Raw genomic sequence first — 22,067 nt, forward strand, 5'->3', positions numbered from 1 at the left:
CCTGGGAACTTCCGACGGTCCTTTTCATACTCATCTACCTTCTAACTTTGCTTCTTGACTTCTAACTTTATTTCTTAATCAAATTGCAGCCATTCAAGTGCATTTACTTCAAATTCATGCCCATCCTGCCAACGCCAACTAATAATTTAACTATGAAAATTATTGCACACCAAATCCTTAGTGGTGGGCCACACAACAGATGATGGATTTTATCTAGAACGAACATATATGACCCACTTATATAATTAATTTTATTAAAATAAATTATTATTTAAAAAACATATTAATTAGAAAAAAATACAAAGAGAAATCATTGAAAAAATAAGATATAAAAAGGGATGTGGAAATTGAGATTAGAGAGCATAATAAGTTAAAATGAGAGGGAAAAAAAAATTAAAAAAATGAAATATCAAAAAAATACTCTCACTTAATAATAAAATATAGATGAGAATCGGATAAATTTGTTTTAATGCCACCTAAGTCCAATGATCATTTCCCATGTCAATTTGTTTTCAGACGGTATCCGCAATTAGAGATGTAGTTAGCCTTACCAATCAGCCTATTTATAATTCTTTGAAAAGATACGAACAGTTCCTGCGCATTTTAATCGAGATTATATTTTCAATTTATTACAACCTATGATTTTGGACCATAACTACATTAATTATGTCCAGATTAGTACACATGTACATCAGGTGCTGATTAGTCCACTGATTTATTGGTCACTTACAATACTTCTACAGTAATGAGATTAAGAATGTTATCTATATTAATTTCACCTTACTATGAGCATCCAAATACCATAAAGTTTTAATTTAAATTGGGTTTAGTCTAATCTAAACTAATTATATGATAAGTATAATATATTTGTCTTGTGATTGATGTATAATTAAAAAATAATGATTAATCACATATGTTTACACTATGATTAATTTAATTTTGGCAAATCTGATTTAGATAAACAAAATTTCTTCAAAGACTCTAAATTATGACATATATATGTACACACACAATCATATCATATGTACTTCACTAAACTACCAAGTAAAAGATGACCCATTTTTCTTTCAATCTTTTCTTTTGGGGACAAAGGGGTTACTACTAATTGAAGAAACCTATGTTAAATAATAGGACAAAGTATTTGTACTACTCGATTCCGTCTTTATTCGCAACTTATATAATCTTGTATGTGTAATAAGGATGGAATCTTTTGAAAAGTCAGAAGCAAAATTGAAATTTGTCTTAGAATTTTAAACTTCGAATGAAATTAGCAAAAAGGATTTTATGATTTTCAGTAAAGATCGGAATCAGCCGTGTGAAAGAGTGAAAAGCAAGGGGAAATAGGAGGGCTGTGGGGCTGGTGAGATGAAGCGTAGGTAGGGTCGAAGAATTTTCGTGCTAAGTAGGAAAATCCAAACTGACGGCTGTTTAACAATGACTTTGACCCTGGAGCTCTCTTCATTCTAGCCATCTTTAGTACATCAGTCCCACCGAACAAAGCTGGTCCCGACAAGTCAGGTTGCGGTCTTCCGGGCCTGAATGAAGAGAGAATGAAGAAGCATAAATTTGATTAGAAAATTCAGCCAATAATGTGAAAGGATTACCCGGGAATTGAGCAGCGGGTCAACCAGGGGACCCATCACTGCTGAAATTTTCCAAACACAAAGGTTAAAGAGAAAAACACAAGACGTGTAATTGTCAATTGGAAATATAATGGACGAAAGAAGCAGCCGCCCTGCTCGTGTAGGCCAGCCAATAATGGATTCAATTTAGCAATTTAACTTGGGTACTCCATTTTCTTCCTCTCCAAGAGCCTCATCCCCCCCCACCCCAGAATCATGATCAGAAACGGAAATTTCTTGCAGCCTTTGCTTCAAGTCTTGATCATCTTCATCTTTAGCTTCCCCCGTGATGGATTTTGCCTGGAAACAGACACCATTAACGCCACTCTGGTGCTTAGAGACTCGGATACTATACATTCCAGTGGCAATCAGTACACGTTAGGATTTTTCAGCCCGAATGGCACCACCAGACGGTATATGGGCATATGGTACTACGTTTCTCCAGCATCCACCACGTGGGTCGCGAATCGTGAGAATCCACTCACTGATAGAAGGGGAACTATTTCTATAGACTCAGATGGTAACCTCGTGCTCATGGACGGAAACAGACAGGTTATCTGGTCGTCAAATGCTACATCTTCTTCGGTGAATACGACTGCGCAGTTATTGGATTCCGGGAATCTGGTTCTCAGAGATATCTCGAGCAGAAGCACGTTGTGGGAGAGTCACAGGCACCCGGTTGACTCGTTTTTGCCGACAATGAGAGTGAGTCACAACCCGAGAACAGGTGCAAGAGTTGCATTGAACTCCTGGAGGACATATCAAGATCCGGGTCGTGGAAATTTCACTTCGGGTCTCCATGTGATGAGTGTTCCTCAAATTTATATTTGGGAAAACGGGGTTCCTCTGTGGCGGAGTGGCCCGTGGAACGGCCGGATTCTCACCGGGGTTACAGGCATGTACTCTGTGTATGTAGATGGATTCAGCGTAGCTCAGGAGGAGGATGGGACTTATTATTTTACACGGAATTTTCGGCAAAAGTTTGTATCAAGAAATGTCTTGAATGCAGATGGGGTTCTTGTGGAGGCGGGTTGGGATGAGCAGAAGAATGATTGGAACGTTACGTGGACGGCCCCGGCTAACGATTGCGATCTGTACAATAAATGTGGTCCAAATTCCCTCTGTTATATTAAAGATACGCCGATCTGTAGTTGCTTGAGAGGGTATGAGGCTAGGAACATAGGAGATTGGAATAGGGGGATTTGGAAGGAGGGTTGTGTGAGGAGGAGCCTATTGCAGTGCGACAGAGACAATAATGCTACTGATAAACACAGAAAGGATGGATTTACCAGGTTAACTTTCATCAAAGTGCCAGATTTCATGCAGTGGTCTTCAGGTCTAGAAACCGAATGTTCGTTCCAGTGCTTGGCGAATTGTTCCTGCTTAGCCTATGGATATGATCCCGGCATTGGCTGTATGTTTTGGAGTGGATCCTTAATCGATGTTCAGAAATTTGCGGGTGATGCTGGTTCAGATTTCTATGTTCGTGTCTCTTATGTGGACATGGGTAAGTTTTAGTCTCTCGGTAAAGTGCAATTTACTATAAGTTCTTTACTGTGCCTTCCTTAGATTGTCTTTCTTGTTTCGTCACACTCTGTGTGCAGAGTTATTAGAGTAACAGGTGAAATAGTATTCGACAATTATATACAAACTGTGACTGAGTTTGTAATCAATGAACTGAATAGTAATTCTGTCTTTCCAGTTCCTTTAAAGGACCAGTAGTCGTCAATTGTGATGTTCCTCTTGCTTTAAAGGGGAGTCATTAATACAATGATCGTTTGATTTCAGATAAGGAGAAAAAAAGCAATAAGGTAGTCATTATAGTATCAGTGATTGTCAGTTCGGTTGCTGCCTCAATTTGCCTGTTTCTGGCTTGGTGGATGTGTAAACGAAAAGGTAGGATTTTGTAAATGTTGATCATTACATTAGGGAATCATATGCTGGTATCTCTGACAATAGATATTCATTTTGCTATTGAAATAGGCCAAAGAAGGAGCTTAGCATTTGATAGTACAGGTGAAAAAGGTCGATCTGAGAGTGAGATTGTGCTTCGAAGTGACATGGATAGCGTTAAAATAGAAGAGTTGCCATTGTATAGTTTTGAGATGTTAGCAACTGCAACTAACAATTTTGACTTGAGCAATAAGCTTGGCATGGGCGGTTTTGGTCCAGTTTATAAGGTGAGTATTTTTTATTAGTCATGTCCAGATTTACTTCACAGGGGAATCTAAAATGATGTTTGTTTGTAGGGAAAATTTGCGAATGGAAATGAAATCGCAGTGAAGAGGCTTTCAGCGGCATCTGGGCAAGGTCTTGAAGAGTTTATGAATGAAGTAGTTGTGATTTCTAAACTTCAACACCGGAATCTTGTTAGACTACTGGGTTGCTGTGTGGAAAAAGAAGAGAAGATGTTGATCTATGAATACTTGCAGAATAGAAGCTTAGACGTCTTTCTCTTTGGTCAGTTCAATTGTGTTTTTTGTTTTATTTGCTCCATACACCATTATATCCGAATCATATTTCTACATGAAAATTTTCCTTTTTAACATTCGTGGTGTTTATTTCGCCTGAGCAGATAAAACACAAGATGTTCTTGACTGGAGGAAACGGTTCAATATCATGGAAGGCATTGGCAGAGGCCTCCTATATCTTCACAGGGATTCAAGGTTGAGGATAATTCACCGAGACCTGAAGCCGAGTAACATATTGCTGGATGAAAATTGGAACCCGAAGATTTCAGATTTTGGCATGGCAAGAATCTTCGGAGGCAATCAAGATCAAGCCAACACTGGAAAAGTCGTGGGGACGTAGTAAGTTTACATACATTGGATTGACCCTCATTATATATTTATAACCAGTGATTGTTAACTAACACAACTCTATTGCAGTGGCTACATGGCCCCAGAATACGCAATGGGGGGCAGGTTTTCGGAAAAGTCTGATGTTTTTAGCTTCGGAGTTCTCATGTTGGAGATCATAAGTGGGAAGAGGAACACTAGCTTCTACAATGATGAGTTCTCTTTAGGCCTTCTGGGATATGTAAGAGATTCTTCGATCTTCCTGTTTGCCTAACAGGATCCACTTAACCGTCTCAAGAGTCTCAATATTAATTCTCTTCCCTGTTTTACAATTCAGGCCTGGAAACTATGGAATGAAGACGACGTGGCGGATTTCATAGATAAGAGAATTTCGAGTCCAACTTTCCAGGCAGAGATTGTGAGATGCTTGCACATCGGATTGTTGTGCGTGCAGGAATTCCCCATAAACAGGCCCACCATATCGACCGTTCTCTCAATGCTCAGCAGTGAAATTGTTGACCTGCAGGTGCCGGAGCACCCGGGTTTTACTGACAGGTGGAGCCGCTCTCATGTCGGATCATCTTCTTCAACCCAAACTCGTTCAGCCAACAACATCACTCACACAGTGCTGGAGGGGAGATAACTGAGAAATTCATAGTTAGAGTGCTCTCATAAATTGATTATTTGATGATCACAAATAGAAGAGAGAAACCAGTTCCTGGTTAGTCAATTTTTCTCTCCTATGTAAATATAAAAGTAAATTTTTCCTCCAAGGGTCACCAGTGATACTGCATAAATAGGAATGATGTTCCGGGTGGGAACAGAGTACAGGATTAAGACCTTCCAAGATCAAGGTATACTTTTAGAATCAAATTTTCTATTATAAACTCTATTTCATCTTCTACCCCATTCAACGCACACAGACCACAAGTATAAATTTTTTAAATTTGATGCATGTGCATAATTTAAGTTTTTATTATATCCATTAAACTGAAGGAGAATGAATGAACATAAAATGAATAGGTGATCAAATTTAATAAAATGAATTAACTTAAATGTATATGATAGATAATTATTAATAAAATAATTAACTAAAAAATATGATTATTTGTGGAAGAAATAAGTATAATTAAAGATATTTTAGGCAATCAATAATTTGCCAACTATACTGGTTATTTCAAAAGTATCTCGCTTAATAAATAGTGTAGATGTGTTTTTGTCTGAATTTTATTTAGTTTTGTTTTCAAAATACTGTTTTATTTGTGGGAGATATAGAGAAAAAAAATGTATGCATTTTAAGGAGTAATTATAGGTTTGGTTTTACATTTTTATGCATAAGTAAAAATAAATGCACACTAAACTACGTATTTTACCAAAAAAGTGGACAAATACTCTTGATACCTTTTTTTCTATTTATCTACTCTCAAACATTAAAAAGAATATTTTGAAGATATGATCTTTTGAGTGAATCATATCCAGCCCAAATTCTATAGAATTTATTTCATCTATTGTTGACAGATCGGCCTGGTCTCTAAAGAGAGTTTGTTGCAAATTTTTTAGTATGACATATCCCAATATGTTAGGAATATGTATAATATGTAATTTCTTCTGTCTGATGAATCATTTTGTTGTATTAGACCTATCACATGAGTGCAAGTATAAAAATAATGGGTTTGATACCTTGTTTATGGACCAACAAAACTAGACCATTTGGACTGTTCTATGAAGGCCACCTTTCTCTGCTTTGAACTAAAGAAAAAAAAATTAAAAAAGTATCATCAATAATAAAAAAAGCATAATGAGAATTGACATGAAATGTAATAATATTAGATATGTTTGACGAAGAGGGGCTAACTAGCAATATTTATGACAACGTAGAGGGCTTAGTTGAAAATTTTAAAATAAAGAGGAATTTTATGCAATTTAGCCTCGATTTTCAACTGAAAAACAGGAAAAGAAACAGTACATGAGTAGTTTATTGAATTGTGGGGTGGAGGGCTGAACAAGAAAACACGATTTTCTTATTACAAATTGGAAATTAGGGTTGCAGGTAATATCTTATCCATTGACCACGACGAGCTGATGAGGTCGACCATAACATTGACCTAAGATTCCTCCGCTGCCACTGTTAGAATGTTCAAATGACACTTATTAAAGAAAATACACCAAAAAAGGAACCAATACATGTAATAATTACGAGGTTCTGGATTTGCGTTTTAAGTACGTCGTTAATTTGTTTATATAGTGTTAATTTTTTCATTTAATATTCTAAAAATAATATTACAAACACATGTTACTGTTATTTAATAAATTTTAACATATATCATTAATATGTATTCAGTTGTTTAATATTATACACTAAAGTTATTTGAGTTAGTTACTTGCACATACTAAATGCATGTGCATAATTTATTTTTTTTATTTTATTAATTAGTAAAAATAAAATAAGATATATAAATAATATAATTGATATTTTTTAAATAATTTTTATTGATTTTAAATATGTATGACTACATATTATTAATAGGAAATTATAATGACATGATCATTTTATGGTAAACACATATCAATTAATCACATGATAAGTGTGATATATTTAGCATACGATAAATTACTTTCACCATGCAGTAACTATCTCACAGTTATTAGATAAAAAGAATATATATTGAAGTTGTTATATAATTAGTATAAATTTGAACAAATGAGCTAAAATTAGTTACAACACCATCACACCTAATAAATTATTTGAATTAAATGAGGACTGTTCTTGCTTGGATTAGTCGTGTTAAATATTAGATTAGCCGCCTTCCTGATGCAAATATAGTCATGTCGTCGCCTGGACCCTGGTTACATTGGCATTCTCTCGCAAACCTTGCCACAGAATTCAAAATGAACAGCACAATCTTTCTGAAACCTTTCCTTCAAGTCCTGATGATCATTGTTTTTGGCCATTTTCGAAATGGATTTGGCCTGGAAACTGATACCCTTACTGTCAGTTTAGTTCTTAACGATTCAGATACCATAAATTCGTCGGGCAAGCAGTTTACCTTGGGATTTTTCACCCCCAACGGCACCACCAGGCGCTATCTCGGCATATGGTACCGCGTTTCTCCTTCCTCCGTGACATGGGTAGCAAATCCGGAGCGGCCTCTCAATGATTCCTCCGGGACTGCTACAATTTCCTCTGGCGGAGACATTGTACTCATGAACGGAAACAGGGAGATTATTTGGTCATCAAGCGCTGTAACTTCTCCTACAAATGCAACTGCCCAGCTATTAGATTCTGGAAATCTTGTCCTGATTGACAGTTCCAATCGCACAATATGGGAAACTCACGGGCATCCAGGGAACTCATTTTTGCCCTCAATGAGGTTGAGTTATAACTCAAGAACCGGTGAAAGGGTTGTAATAACTTCGTGGAGAAGCCCTCAAGATCCTGTCCCTGGAAATTTTACTTCTGGTCTCAGTGGGACTGCAGTTATTCAAGCTTTTGTATGGGATAACGGCGTTCCTCATTGGCGGAGCGGCCCATGGAATGGCCGGGTGTTCACTGGGGTATCTGGAATGTACTCTGTGTATGTTGATGGATTCAGTGTCGGAACTGCTGAAGATGGCAGTGTTTATATTACTCGGGCTTTCAGGCAAGAGTTCTTGTCGAAGAATTTCATAGAAACAGATGGGACACTTGTGGAGGCAGCCTGGAATGATGAAAATGATGATTGGGATGTTAAATGGAAAGCTCCAAATGATGACTGCGACGTGTACAACAAATGTGGTCCGTTTGGGCTCTGTTATATAAATGACACACCTATATGTAGTTGTCTTATTGGATACGAACCTAAGAGTCAGGAGGAATGGGATAGGGGGAATTGGAGCAGCGGATGCGTGAGGAAGACTCAGTTGCAGTGTGACAGAGATAATAATGCAACTGATAAAAACAGAGAGGATGGATTTTCCAGGCTAAGATTTATTAAAGTGCCAGATCTCATGCAGTGGTCATCAGGCGAAGAAAATGAATGCAAAAGCCAATGCTTGAGGAATTGTTCTTGCTTAGCTTATGCATACGACTCCAATACTGGCTGTATGTCATGGTATGGGACCTTAATTGATGTTCAGAAATTCGAGGGTAATATGGGCTCAGATTTTTATGTTCGCGCAGCTTACTCGGAGCTTGGTAAATTTGCTTTCTGAAAAGCATACTTCTGTCCTGTATAAGTTTTTTACTAGACTCATCCATTCAGTTTTCTTTTATATTTTCTGTCAATGTCTATTCAGTTATCAACAATTCCCAATTTGATCTCCTGGAATTAACCAATTTCACTGAAACATCATTCAATTACTCTGCCGACGTAGTTCATTGATTTGGATGCTTGTTTTGTTTCAGAAAAGCCGAAAGATCGCAAAGTAATTGTTGTAGTTTCGGTGGTTGCCAGTTTGGTAGCTGCATCCATTTGTCTATTTTTCTCTTGGTGGATGTGTAAGCGGAAAGGTAAAACCTTACGTGCTTTGTAGATTACAATTGCAGTGAACCGTTTGGGTTTATGTGTTAAATTATTTCTTCCTTCTGAGACAGGCAAAGCCACGATTTCATCATCACATGGGAAAGCAGAAGCAAGTGACTCTGATTCAACTGAAATTTTAATGGGTGAAGTGAACATAGAAGAGTTGCCACTGTACAGCTTTGATGTGCTGGCAAGTTCAACTAACAATTTTGACATGGGAAATCAGCTAGGAATGGGCGGGTTTGGTGCTGTTTATCAGGTGAATTTTCGTGCTCTTCAGGGTCTGGATTTGCTTCACGTGAAGTAGCATCATCATGCATTTGCTTTATGATTCTAGGGAAAACTGGCAAATGGAGAAGAAATTGCAGTGAAGAGACTTTCAGCAGCATCTGGACAGGGGCTTGAAGAGTTTATGAATGAAGTGGTTCTGATTTCTAAACTCCAACACCGGAATCTTGTTAGGCTAATCGGATGTTGTGTGGAGAAAGAAGAAAAGATGCTGATCTATGAATATTTACAGAATAGAAGCTTAGACGTCTTTCTCTTCGGTCAGTCCTGCTCTCTCTCTTCTTACTATCCCCACGAAGCCTAACTGCTCCATTTTATTTGTGCATAATATTTTCTTCCATTGTTCTACTTCTCAACACATCATTTTCTTATCGGTGCAGATAAATCACAAAATATTCTTGATTGGAGGAAACGGTTCAACATTATCCAGGGGATAGGGCGCGGCCTTCTGTATCTTCACAGGGACTCCAGGCTGAGGATAGTCCACCGGGACCTGAAACCAAGTAACATATTACTGGATGAAGATTGGAATCCGAAGATTTCAGATTTCGGAATGGCCAGAATATTTGGAGGCAATCAAGATCAAGCCAACACCGGGAGAGTCATGGGAACATAGTATGTATATGTTGAATTGGTAGTCCCTTCAGACAGTTATACTCAACAGTATTGTGAATTGACACAATTGTGTTAAAATTCAGTGGATACATGGCTCCTGAATACGCCATGGGTGGAGTATTTTCAGAAAAATCTGATGTTTTCAGCTTCGGAGTTCTGGTGCTGGAGATTATCAGTGGGAGAAAGAACACAAGTTTCTATAACGATGAGTTCTCTTTAGGCCTTCTGGGATATGTAAGTTGCTAAAAAATCATTACACGATCCTCGTGTTGGATAATTCTTCCCCATTGATTCCAGTCTAACTTTTGTCATCCTCGACAGGCGTGGAAACTATGGAATGAAGACAATTCAGGGGATCTGATAGATCAAAGGATATCAACCCCAACTTTTGCAGCGGGAATAACGAGATGTATGTGGATTGGATTGTTATGTGTACAGGAATCCCCCCAACAGAGGCCGACCATATCTACTGTTCTGTCGATGCTTAGTAGTGAAATTGTTGATTTGCCGGAGCCGGAACATCCGGGATTTACGGAGAAGTGGAGTCGCTCCCACGTCGGACCTTCTTCTTCAACCCAAAGCAGCTCTGCCAATAAGATCACGATCACTGTGATGGAAGGGCGTTGATGAGCTACTAATACGAGACTTGCAAGTCGGTAAAAATCCTTTACTCATAGTATACAAATTATTGCTTCAAGTTATTTTTTTGGTTTATTCTCTTTTGAATATCCAAGAAAAATAGGAAAAATGTACATGGGATTACAACTTAAAAAACACCATAAAATGGTAGGAAAATAACAATTTTTTCTATTTTGAATGAAATTTATGTTAAGTTTAACGGAAAAATTAACAGAAGGACTAAAAGTGCCAAAAAAGTTAAAAGTTTGAGGACCAAAAATAGCATTAATGACTATATTTGAGAACCAAATATGCATTTATCCCAACAAAAGTGTTATTAAAGATATTTCACCCTTGCTGCTGCATCATACATACTCTATTTTAATTGTCAGTAGTTTTTGTTTTAACAGATGGGTATTGAGCATTTTGTTTTTTTTATTTGGTTTTGATCCCATGAGTTAGATATGTGTGGTGATTTAATTTTCATGAAAATAGGAGTAACGGTAATGATGTGTGGAACAGGCGCAATTTGAAGTGAAAAATCTGGATGTTAAAATGAGCACATGGTCGAGAAATCCCACTTTCGGACCACTTTATTTTCCACTGAATAAAACTGAAAAGATACAAAATCAATGTATGCAAATGGGTAATGGCGAATTAAAAATGCGACTCTTAATTAAAGGGTGAAAATTGCACAATTGTGGCCGCCCTTATTTAAAACGCAGGAAACACAAGGTATATTCACACACAGAGGGACGACAAGCAAGAATATTTTTCGATACGTGTCAGAAGAAGAATCTCAACCAGCAATTCCCACGGACAGAGAGAGAGAGAGATTGGATGATGAATATGATAGAGAAGAATTAGAATTGGGGGGGGGGGGGTGTGTGTTAATTTGAAGAAGAGAAAAGAAAAAGAAAAGAAAAGAAAAGAGAGAATCTGCATAAAAGGCGTAGATTGGAGTCTTGTACCAGAAGCCTTATTATAGAAAGCGACCAACCATCCATCATTGCATTCCCCGTCCCTTTCTCCTCTCCCCTTGAAGAATTCGATTCCTTTTGTTTTCACGTGAAACTACCCCACCCTTCATTTTTTCTTACTCTTCTTCATCCGGTTCTTGAAAATAATTACCTGCAGTAATTAAAGTATAATTGTACATGGAAATTGGGAGGATATTGGAGAGAATCTTGGTGGCTTCCAGGGCACTTAAGTAAAGCTGGTAGCAAAAGAAGATTCCCATATCCCTTGAGACTTCGCCTTTGATATTCTTTCTTTCTTTAACAAGAACATGTTTGTGCCTTTAAGCTTCGTGGATTTGTGTGCTGTTCGTAGAATTAGAGGTCTCCTCAGCAGGGAAGCAGATAAAATGTATATATTATTCTTTTGCTTTCAAACAAATGTTCTTGCACTTGAACAGATATTCGCTTTTGGTAGCCCTCTTCATGCACTTTAGCGTAGAGGAATTATGCAACTTTTCAAAGTTTGAAAAACCAAAAAAGAAAGTTGCTCTCTCTCTCTCTCTCTCTCTGTGTGGGATTGATACTACTGAACACCATTTGAATATTTCCGCACGTCCTTTTATTGCATTTAAAATGATAATATGCTCTTTTAATATACTTTTTACATGTAAAATAATCTCTTTGTGGAATCAATGTATCACATTCTCAACGATGAATCTTCCGTTATGAATAACGCCGTTAATTAATTAAGGATATGCTTTCTTCCAAAGTACGTACTAGTAGTTAATTAGGGCCGTATTCATACTCATCATCTCACTTCATATTTATATATATACTCTTTGAGATTTATATATATATATAAATGGATTACGATTGAGATTAGTAAACTAATTAACCATATTCTTAGTTCGAACCTATTGATTTCTTTATTACAGGTTTGAAATTTGAGAGACAACCTCAATTATTTAAAGGGACAAAAATTAATTAAGGAAGGAAGTATCATCAACATGAATGTAAAGAGTAAAAAGGAAAAGAGAAAAGGAGAAGAATCATTAGGTTATGGGGTGTAAATAAGGCTCAAAAATCATGTAACGAAAGCAGGTTCTTTCCCAATACAAGTGAGCCCTCAATTAGTGTCAGAGTGCAAGTGATTCCTTCTCTCAGGACACCATTAAATATAGCCTTTTGTTGCCTTTGCTCTTTGCAAGAAGTTACCATCCCTTATCTTTTCTCTGCTTTTCTCTTCTTTTTGCCTTCTCTTCTCTCCAAAACTCCACTTTATTCTCCCTCCAACCAAACCCTAAAAAGAAGACCATTTTCCCAACCCCCTCTATCCTTCTCGTGTTTCCATATACTTCCCACCATTGTAGATATAAGTTTCAAGTTTTGAGTACCGAAACGGATCGCCAAATTAGATTCTCATGTTTCATCGTTGAGGATTCAAGTTTGTATGCAACTTATATACATCGATTCGTCTACAATATACAAGAATAGCTAGAGAGTTTAACTACAAAATTTATGTTATAAAAACAAGAAATGATGACATCGCCGTCAGAGTTCATTAGCTTCGACTGCAAACCCCATATCTACTCCATGCTTTTGAAGTCTTTTGGAGATCAGACAACTGAACAAACCCAAAAGCTCGAGGAGTTTCTAGCCCGTCTGGAAGAAGAAAGGCTCAAGATTGACGCTTTCAAGCGCGAGCTTCCCCTTTGTATGCAACTCCTCACTAATGGTAATCTTTGGACCTGGCCCATATTTTCCTACACGTAAAATATTCATCGATCTCTTCTACTTGTTCTGAGGCAAAACTAATGCATGCATCTTTAGTAGTTAGTTTCTTGTAACGATTGTATGTATGTTTGCCTTTTTGTAATGGACTGATGGTTGAACAGCCGTGGAAGCATCAAGACAACAGCTGCAGTCACAGAGGACAAACCAAGCAGCTGGGGCTAGACCAGTGCTGGAAGAATTCATTCCACTCAAGAACACAACTTCATCAGACCCGACCGAGAATGAGGGAAATAATATCGCTGCTGATAAAGCTAACTGGATGACATCTGCACAGCTATGGAATCAAGAAAGCGAGGAGGCCAAACCCCCCCAATCCCCATTAACAACATCTCCTCAAGAAACTGAGATCAAGCTTGCCTTGAACGGGAAGCAGAGAATGAATGGGGGTGGTGCTTTTCATCCATTTTCATCAAAAGATAGAGTCTCGTCGTCACCTTGCGGTGAAGCATTTCCAGAATTAGCACTTGCCTCGTCCCATAAAGAGGAGATGGAAGATAAAAAGAATTCATCGGAGACGAGTTCTAGGAGAGACAACTCTGCAGGTAAGTGCGGCAACAATTCTGTTGCTGATCAGAAAGAGCAAGTAAGCAGTGGGACGCAGGCAAATACAACTACTCAAACTCACAGAAAGGCGAGGAGATGTTGGTCACCGGACTTGCACAGGCGTTTTGTCAATGCTCTTCACATGTTGGGTGGTTCTCAAGGTAATAAGTCTGTATGCATATATGGTGGACAAAATCATATGGTTAATCTTGAGGAGGGCCCGAAATCATGTTCTTTAACTGTCAATTATACATCAATCATGATGTTGCGGCTCATTTTATTTTTTTTTAAAAGAAAGCCGCTTGTGTCTAGACAAGGTTTGGCCTGATGTTGCGGTTCACTGCTGTTTTTTTTTTTTTTTCCTCTCTTTTTAAGGGCTTAGCTCCACTTAATTAGCTTATCAGATTTTACTTCTTGATTATTAATGTATATATAATGATCGCAGTGGCTACTCCCAAACAAATTAGAGAACTGATGAAGGTAGATGGTTTAACCAATGATGAAGTCAAAAGCCATTTGCAGGTCTCTCTCTCTCTCTCTCTCTCTAAAAACTAAAACACACACATGCAGAATCCAAAATCACAACTCAGCATGCCATCCTACATCTAAAAAAGAAAAGATCAGTTCATCTTTTTGTACTTCACTGACCTGAAAATTTCTGTGTACGCAGAAATACAGACTTCACACAAGAAGGCCAAGTCCAAGCCCACAAGCCCCAGTCACGGCGCCCCAAGTGGTCGTCCTAGGTGGCATATGGGTCCCACCAGAGTACGCAGCAGCAGCGGCGCACGGCGGAGCACCAGCTGCCGCCCTGTATGGAGCACACGCTGCCACCACACATCATGTATCTCCAGCTAATCCCTTCTGTTCTCCCGGACCGCCTGTGCCGCAAGAAATGTACCCTGCAATAGCACCACCACCTCCCCCTCCGAACCACCAGTTGCACCACCACGCCATCCACCACCAGCAGCTCCATGTGTACACTAAGCCTCCATCAACACACAGAAACAACTCCTCGGAATCAGATGTCCGCGGTGGGGCAGGTGACCCTTCTGAGAGTATTGAAGATGGGAAGTCGGAAAGCGGCAGCTGGAAGGCTGATAGCGGCGGTGACAACGGCGTAGAGAGAAGGAGACTAGAAGGTGAAGAGAGTAATGCAAGTGTTGTCAGTCTCAAATTCTGAAATCTTTAGTGAAAACATTAATGTTGGTATTAATTAAGACAATGATTACATTTTAGGGACAGTTTTTAATTAAACTGTTGAAGCCCATAAAATAGCACTACCCCAAAAGTGTCTGTTTGGAAATTGGAACCATGTCCAATTATGTGCTTTTGATGATGTCCATTTGTCCATGTTTTTGCAACAACACCAAAAAAAGAGAAATTATTTAACTCATTTGTAGTTCATAAACTTGGATATTTATAAGGAATATCTGCAATAAGTTTGGGTTTGAGAAATTATGTTTTCAACATTGTTTCCTACTAATAGTTTTCTAATTTTTCATGGATGTGATACTATTAGTTTGATCAAACGTATAAAGCACAAGAATATGTATGCTTATTGTAAATTTTTGACAAAAACTTTAAGTAGAAGATGAAACAATACTTTCTTGTACATTTTATATCATTTCATATTTGAATGTCAAAATGCATTGAAATAATTAACTTTTCCTCATCCTTATATGATTTTTTACTTTGAAAAGTGCACAAATATGAAATCTACATAAGCATTTTTAATTTTACCCTTTGGAAGTGCTTTATTTTCTTTTTCAAGGTCTATCCAAAAAAAAACATCATTTTTACTTTATTAATATTTTTTTCTTTTTATTTTTCCTGGAGAATAGAATGAAAACTTATTTTTATGAGTGTGTATATATATATATATATATAAATACAAGCAACCTCTTTATGATATTGTAAATAAGCAAATTACCTCACCATAAAAAAAAATAGCTATTTACCTTTTTAAACAGATTAGAAATTGCTTTATTTTAAAAAACATTGAAAGTAAATTATTATTTTTTAAAATAATTTGATTATTTATAATATTATAAAAAAATAAATTGTACTGATAAATATAAATTTTATTAAATAAATGATAATATATTATAATACAACATGAAAGATTAGACAATCACATCGAGATATTCTTGTAGACCGCAAATGGGTGAGGTGTAGGTTCAGCCCAATCCACGTCTAGTAGAGTTTCCCAATCCATCTATCAAGAGTCACATTTTTCAATTACTCCACCACCCACATTCAATAACCAATTCTCAACCATCGAAATAAATATAATATAATAAAAAATAAAGGTAAATACAATTGATTCCTAAATTAACAAAAAAAAATTGAAGAAACCAAAATGAACAAGCATAAAAATATACAATTTTGAATTATTAAACTATATATCGCATATTAAAAGACATCTTAAAATAGAGTTTCCTTAATAGTGAAAGCTCAAGGATTCAAAATTCTTATCAACTCAATGTTAAAGTAATCCCGCCCTAATTCAGTATTGAATTTACAAGTATTGATCTATCACAAAATCAATTATTATATGATTATTTGGATATAAACTGAAAATTGTGCTCTTATGATTAAGGATCAATTACATTTTGCTATATGAACTATATCTGTTCTTACACTTTGCCGTCATAATTTTTTTAAGTCAACGTACCATCTCAACTTTGTAAAATTTGCATTGTTCCATTTCTAATATTTTTTTATTAATTTTTCTGCCAAAAAAGTATCACATATTGTTCATATATGAAAAGTATCACATCGCATAACCCTTAAATGTCACATGTTCATTGCATGTGATTTTTTTAAAAACAAAAAATTGATTAAAAAATAGTTATAAATGACAAAATACAAATTTTTATAAAATTAAAATGGTAAATTAATAAAAAAAAGAATAATAATAAACAGTAAAGTGTAAAAATAACAATTAATATTAATGATTGTTATAGAGAGAGTCAAGGATAAAGAAGGAGCCTTGATTTTAAGTCGTCCACTGAGCCAATTATTGTTCAATTGGGAAGACTTTACACCACATTAGGCACATATTTTCCAACTTCAAAACAATCACACAATGCTTTATGGAAATTTTCCACTTACATCGTAACTTCTCGGGCGGGCAGCGATGACTTTGCCCACACCCCACTACCAAGTTTTGGCTTCCTTAGAATTCGTCAAAAGTTGTAAGAATGGGTTTTTACCAGGGATAATTGTACTAAGCTCTCTTCAATTTAGTGTAATTATGTGTAAATTTTTAATATTTTAAATATTTTTTATATTATTTTTGTTTAACAAATAAATCTATTTATTAGTAAAAATTCATTGAATTTGCTGATGGTAGCTAACAAAAAACTGAATGCAAATTCATATTTACTTCTATTTGACTTATTATTGATTCAAGTCGAATAATTTTTTTTTTTAACCAAACTATTCTTATACATTTTCATACATTAACATGTGAGGAGGTATATCGTAGTTTAATCACAAAAATTTATTTGACCTGCAATAAGTCAGTAATATGAATTTTTATTTAATTTTTCTTTGTTAATATAAGCAAATTTGGTGAATTTTGACTAATTGAGAAATTTATTTGGAAGACCAAAATAAACGTTAGGATTACTAAACTTGATTTCCAAACCATATGGATTTTACGAGTAATTACACAAGTAACTCCCATGTAATATTACAAATGAACAAATTACCCTCATATGAAACAAAAATTAGCAATTTAATTCATTTATTTTTTAAAATGCAGCAATTACCCCCAAACAAAAGGTAAAATGCTTCATTTTAATTAACATAGGGGGTAAATTACTACTTTTTATTACAAGCAATTTACTTATTTACAATATTGTAGGGGATAAATTACATTAATCCTTTTTAATTATTGTGGTTAACATGTCATTTCAGAAATTCAGGATAGTGAAGTTCTTGTAGACTTTGTATAACACTTTAGTGGAAGTCAATCAAGTCCCCACACAGAACAGGCCTCCAGTGGATTTAGCGTTTACCGCATGACTTTAAGTGATCATAATATCTTATCATTTGCCTTATATATACTACACTTTGGACAAACGCAGCTCTCACACCAAAATACATTTTCAATTTAACTACCAGTGATCTAGTAGCTACAACCATTCTTCTCTTGGACAAACTTTCATCAACTGACCATGAACAAACCCGAAATCCTTAAACTCCTTCTCCAATCCGTTTTTCTTGTACTTTGTTTGCCTTTTCAGGGATTTAGCGCAGAAACAGACACCATAACCTCCAGTTTATCCATCAAAGATCCTGACTTCATAGTATCTCGTGGTCAGGTTTTCAAACTGGGATTCTTCACCCCGGACAACACCAGAAACCGTTACTTGGGTGTTTTTTACACCGTTTCTGAAAAATCCGTGATATGGGTTGCCAACAGAGACAGACCTCTCACAGATTCTTCCGGCATTGTCACCATATCCAGAGACGGCAATCTTGTCCTCATGAATGGGAAGAATGAGACTGTCTGGTCCACCAACGCCACAACTTCTTCTCCCCTGAGTGCCGCCGCTGCTCAAATTCAGGACAACGGAAACCTTGTGCTCCGAGACGTTTCAACTGGAAACTTACTATGGGATTGTTTTTCACATCCGTCCAAGGTTTTCGTGCCCACGATGAGGTTAATTGACGACACAAATACAGGTAATAAGGTGATGGTGTCGGCCTGGAAAAATGAGTCCGACCCTGAAGTAGGGAACTTTACGGCGGGGCTTCAAGCTCTAAATATTCCTCAGATTTTCAGCTGGCACAACGGCCGTCCACTCTGGAGAAGCGGCCCCTGGAATGGCCAGATTCTTATCGGCGTGCAGGATATGTATTTACCTTACCTCGACCCATTCAGTCTAGTAAATCAGTCCGGGATTTTCTATTTCACGGCGCCTCCGGGAAAGGTCTTGATGAATGTCGTCCTGAATTCTTCAGGAACTTTACAGCAAAGGTTGTGGGATAATCAGAAGAAGAGTTGGGATATCATATGGGTGGCTCCTCAAAATGAATGTGATATTTATGGAAAATGTGGTCCTTTTGGAAGCTGCAACCAACAAGGTTCGCCAATTTGTTCTTGTTTAACAGGGTTTGAGCCTGTCAATAAGGATGAATGGAGTAGAGGGAATTGGACTAGTGGCTGCTTTAGGAGGACACAGACGCAGTGTGATAGAAGCAATGATAGCGGTAGTGACAGGGGAGATGGAGACGGATTTTTGAGATTGCAGTTTATGAAAGTACCGGATTTTCCTGAACGGTTTCCATCTAGCCTGGAAGATGAATGCAGGAGTAGATGTTTGAGGAATTGTTCTTGCATAGCTTATGCACATGAACCAAACATCGGGTGTATGTTTTGGAGTGAGAGATTGATCGATGTTCAGAAGTTCCCTGGTGTTGGTGTTGATCTACACATTCGTCTGGCAGCTTCCGAGTTAGGTAGATTTTTCAATAACATTTTGCATTCTAATATTGTTTAGTGCCTTTCAAGATATGCAGACTGAACTGGAGCGACCTTTCTTTGTTTTTTTGTCCTCCCAGATAAGCACAAGGATAAAAAAGTGATTATCATAATCGCAACAGTCGTGGCTTTTGTTTCCATATCCATTGGAGTCTTAATTGCTTGGTGTTGGATGGCCAAGAAAAGAGGTAAACAAATAGCCAGTGATTAAATAACTTTAGACATACAGAAGAAAATAATATTCAGTGGCCATTCATGTTTACTATCAATATCTTTGTGAAATCAGGGGACAGAATAAAAGACCAAAAGACTTCTGAACTAAAGCAAGCATTTTCATCAGATTCAACTGCTATTGTGCTCAAAGATGAATCCGAGAAAGTAAATCTCGAGGAGTTGCCATTATTCACTTTTGAGACACTATCAAATGCAACAAATCAATTCGACGAAGAAAACATGCTTGGGAAGGGTGGTTTTGGTCCTGTTTACAAGGTAAAAGATCTTGGATAATATTAACATCCCGTTTCCTCTATTGCATCTTGACACCAAGATGACGATATTAGCATAAAATTGCTGGTTGGTTCTAGGGAAAACTGGCAAATGGAAAAGAAATTGCTGTCAAGAGGCTTTCAGCAGCTTCTGGACAAGGGATGGAAGAGTTCATGAATGAAGTGCTTGTGATTTCCAAACTCCAACATAGGAATCTCGTCAGGTTACTTGGATGCTGTGTGGACAAAGAAGAGAAGATGCTGATATATGAGTACATGCCTAATAAAAGCCTGGACGTCTGTCTCTTTGGTCAGTAATTGAATTGACACACATTCTTTGTCAAAATTTGGAACATTTTAAGCACTAAGAGTTCTGATTTCGGCACAGTTAGATTTATATTATACAAATAACTGTTCTGTTGTCCATCGTAGATCCTAGCCATCCATCACAAAAGATTCTAGACTGGAAGAAACGGTTTGGCATCATCGGAGGCATTGGCCGAGGGCTCCTGTATCTTCACAGGGACTCTAGACTGAGGATCATCCATCGAGACCTGAAGCCAAGTAATGTGTTGCTCGATGTGGATTGGAACCCAAAAATTTCAGATTTCGGGATGGCAAGGATATTTGGAGGGAATCAAGACCAGGCAAATACAGCAAGAGTTGTAGGAACATAGTAAGCGATTACCGAATTAGCCCTGTAAGCACAGTTTCATTAGTATGTGACATTATATGATATGATAATTTTGCAGTGGATATATGGCACCAGAATATGCAATGGAAGGCAGATTTTCTGAAAAATCCGATGTCTATAGTTTTGGAGTCCTGATGCTAGAGATTATAAGCGGGAAAAAGAACACACACTATTACAACCAAGAATGGTCCTTGAGCCTCTTAGGATGCGTAAGGCTCTTTTACTTCAAATCTTGAGTAGAAAAATAGTTCCAGGTTAGTTAAATCATGTTTTTTTCAGGCATGGAAATTATGGAGTGAAGACAATGGTATGAGTTTCGTGGATCAAATGATAGCAAGTTCAAACTTCCAGGGGGAGATAGTGAGATGCATTCATATTGCACTTTTGTGTGTCCAAGAATTTCCTGAAAGCAGACCTGCTATTCAAACTGTTCTGTCGATGCTCAGCCGTGAAATCATGGACCTGCCCCTGCCCGAGCAGCCGGTCTTTGCTGAGAAGTGGAACCGTTTTCATGCCGGATCTACTCAGCCCACCAGCCAAATACGATACTCCATCAACGAGCTCACTGTCACAGTACTGGACGGACGATGAAACGGGAATTCTTGAAATGTTTGATGATATGCCTATTTACAACGTTTAACTGCTTTGATGTTTTGCCGGTTTTTCCTACCATGTATTGTGTACTGTAATATAATTATGTCATCGAGTCTAAATATCATGTATTGATGCTATATATAATGTTGGATCGAATTAGTTATTACAAATTTTATTTCATTCGACATGCACACCTCACGTGTATAAAATGTATAAGTCACATGTATAGAATCTTTTTATATGTTGAATAAAGTACAAAATGTAATGCAATTTTCGACAGAAAATCCACATATACTGCTCCTGTATTCAAAATTCCAAGAATTTTGGGAAGGGAAAAAGTCCATTATCCATCCCATATTGTTGGGAACTTGGACTTTTGTTAGTTTTTGGACTCCAAAATCAGATAACTTTGGCATCTATAGTTCTTGAGGATTTAAAGAATCTAATTTAATTACTCACCTAAATTTGAAATTTTTTCGTATTTAGCATTTGATCGTTATGTAAAATTAATTAATTATATGGAGAACAAAAATTAAATCTACGTATAATAGGGATGACAGTTGAGTAGCTGCCCCGTCCTACGGGGCCTTGCCCCAGATAAGGTGACTTTGGAGCTGAAAAAATAGATTTAGGGATGAATTTAGAATCTTATTAATAAAACTTAAGATCTGTCGTTAACTCGTTTTGAACAATATATAATACAATTAGTTTATTTAACATTTTAATTTTGTTCCAACATATTTAATTGCAAAATAAATTATTACTTATATATATATAATAGTAGCTTTTTCCTTTTTTTTTTTAATGGAATTGTAGCTTGTTTTATGTTTATAAATGATATGCATATATTCTTTTTAAGATTATATCAATTAATTGAAAGAAAAAACAAAATTGAATTTACATGTTAGACCCACTAGGTCTGAAGGCGGGTTAGAGTAGTCCGTGGAACAGAATTTGAAACGAGAAGAAGGATCTACTAGGGGTAAAAGATGAGGGCATAGTGACAGGAGTTGGCAATATATGCAGCTTTCGCTTAGTACCTGTTTCTTTGTCAATTA

General features: G+C 36.9%; 4 protein-coding genes across 6 annotated transcripts; all 4 read left to right on the plus strand.

Annotated features, from left to right (window-relative positions):
• Positions 1-1,704: 1,704 nt before the first annotated feature.
• Positions 1,705-5,312, plus strand: LOC110012479 (G-type lectin S-receptor-like serine/threonine-protein kinase At1g11300). Its single transcript, XM_088884288.1, has 7 exons — positions 1,705-3,129; positions 3,411-3,518; positions 3,606-3,802; positions 3,872-4,082; positions 4,198-4,432; positions 4,511-4,661; positions 4,758-5,312. Exons 1-7 carry the CDS (start codon positions 1,839-1,841, stop codon positions 5,061-5,063), a joined length of 2,499 nt encoding a protein of 832 aa, XP_088740414.1. The 5' UTR covers positions 1,705-1,838; the 3' UTR covers positions 5,064-5,312.
• Positions 5,313-7,053: 1,741 nt separating this feature from the next.
• LOC105168588 (G-type lectin S-receptor-like serine/threonine-protein kinase At1g11300) lies at positions 7,054-13,436 on the plus strand. Of its 3 annotated transcripts, none has more exons than XM_020696445.2 (8): positions 7,054-8,594; positions 8,805-8,909; positions 8,994-9,181; positions 9,260-9,470; positions 9,591-9,825; positions 9,909-10,059; positions 10,147-10,481; positions 13,298-13,436. In XM_020696445.2, exons 1-7 carry the CDS (start codon positions 7,247-7,249, stop codon positions 10,450-10,452), a joined length of 2,544 nt encoding a protein of 847 aa, XP_020552104.1. In that variant the 5' UTR covers positions 7,054-7,246; the 3' UTR covers positions 10,453-10,481; positions 13,298-13,436. The 3 variants fall into 3 exon arrangements, with proteins under 3 accessions (XP_020552104.1, XP_020552105.1, XP_088740413.1); XM_020696446.2 differs by having other exon boundaries at positions 10,147-10,477; XM_088884287.1 differs by lacking the exon at positions 13,298-13,436 and adding an exon at positions 12,338-12,465 and having other exon boundaries at positions 10,147-10,477.
• LOC148787264 (Homeodomain-like superfamily protein) lies at positions 12,939-15,209 on the plus strand. Its single transcript, XM_088884289.1, has 4 exons — positions 12,939-13,137; positions 13,298-13,900; positions 14,185-14,261; positions 14,410-15,209. Exons 1-4 carry the CDS (start codon positions 12,939-12,941, stop codon positions 14,920-14,922), a joined length of 1,392 nt encoding a protein of 463 aa, XP_088740415.1. The 3' UTR covers positions 14,923-15,209.
• Positions 15,210-17,837: 2,628 nt separating this feature from the next.
• Positions 17,838-21,189, plus strand: LOC105167950 (G-type lectin S-receptor-like serine/threonine-protein kinase At1g11330). The gene is made up of 7 exons (XM_011087847.3): positions 17,838-19,214; positions 19,317-19,424; positions 19,523-19,725; positions 19,821-20,031; positions 20,154-20,397; positions 20,474-20,624; positions 20,695-21,189. The coding sequence occupies exons 1-7, from the start codon at positions 17,927-17,929 to the stop codon at positions 21,004-21,006; spliced, it is 2,517 nt and encodes an 838-aa protein (XP_011086149.1). The 5' UTR covers positions 17,838-17,926; the 3' UTR covers positions 21,007-21,189.
• Positions 21,190-22,067: the final 878 nt, after the last annotated feature.

The sequence above is a fragment of the Sesamum indicum genome, linkage group LG8 (assembly GCF_026168435.1).
Source record: "Sesamum indicum cultivar Baizhima isolate 11 linkage group LG8, ASM2616843v1, whole genome shotgun sequence".
NCBI classification, from domain to species: domain Eukaryota; kingdom Viridiplantae; phylum Streptophyta; class Magnoliopsida; order Lamiales; family Pedaliaceae; genus Sesamum; species Sesamum indicum.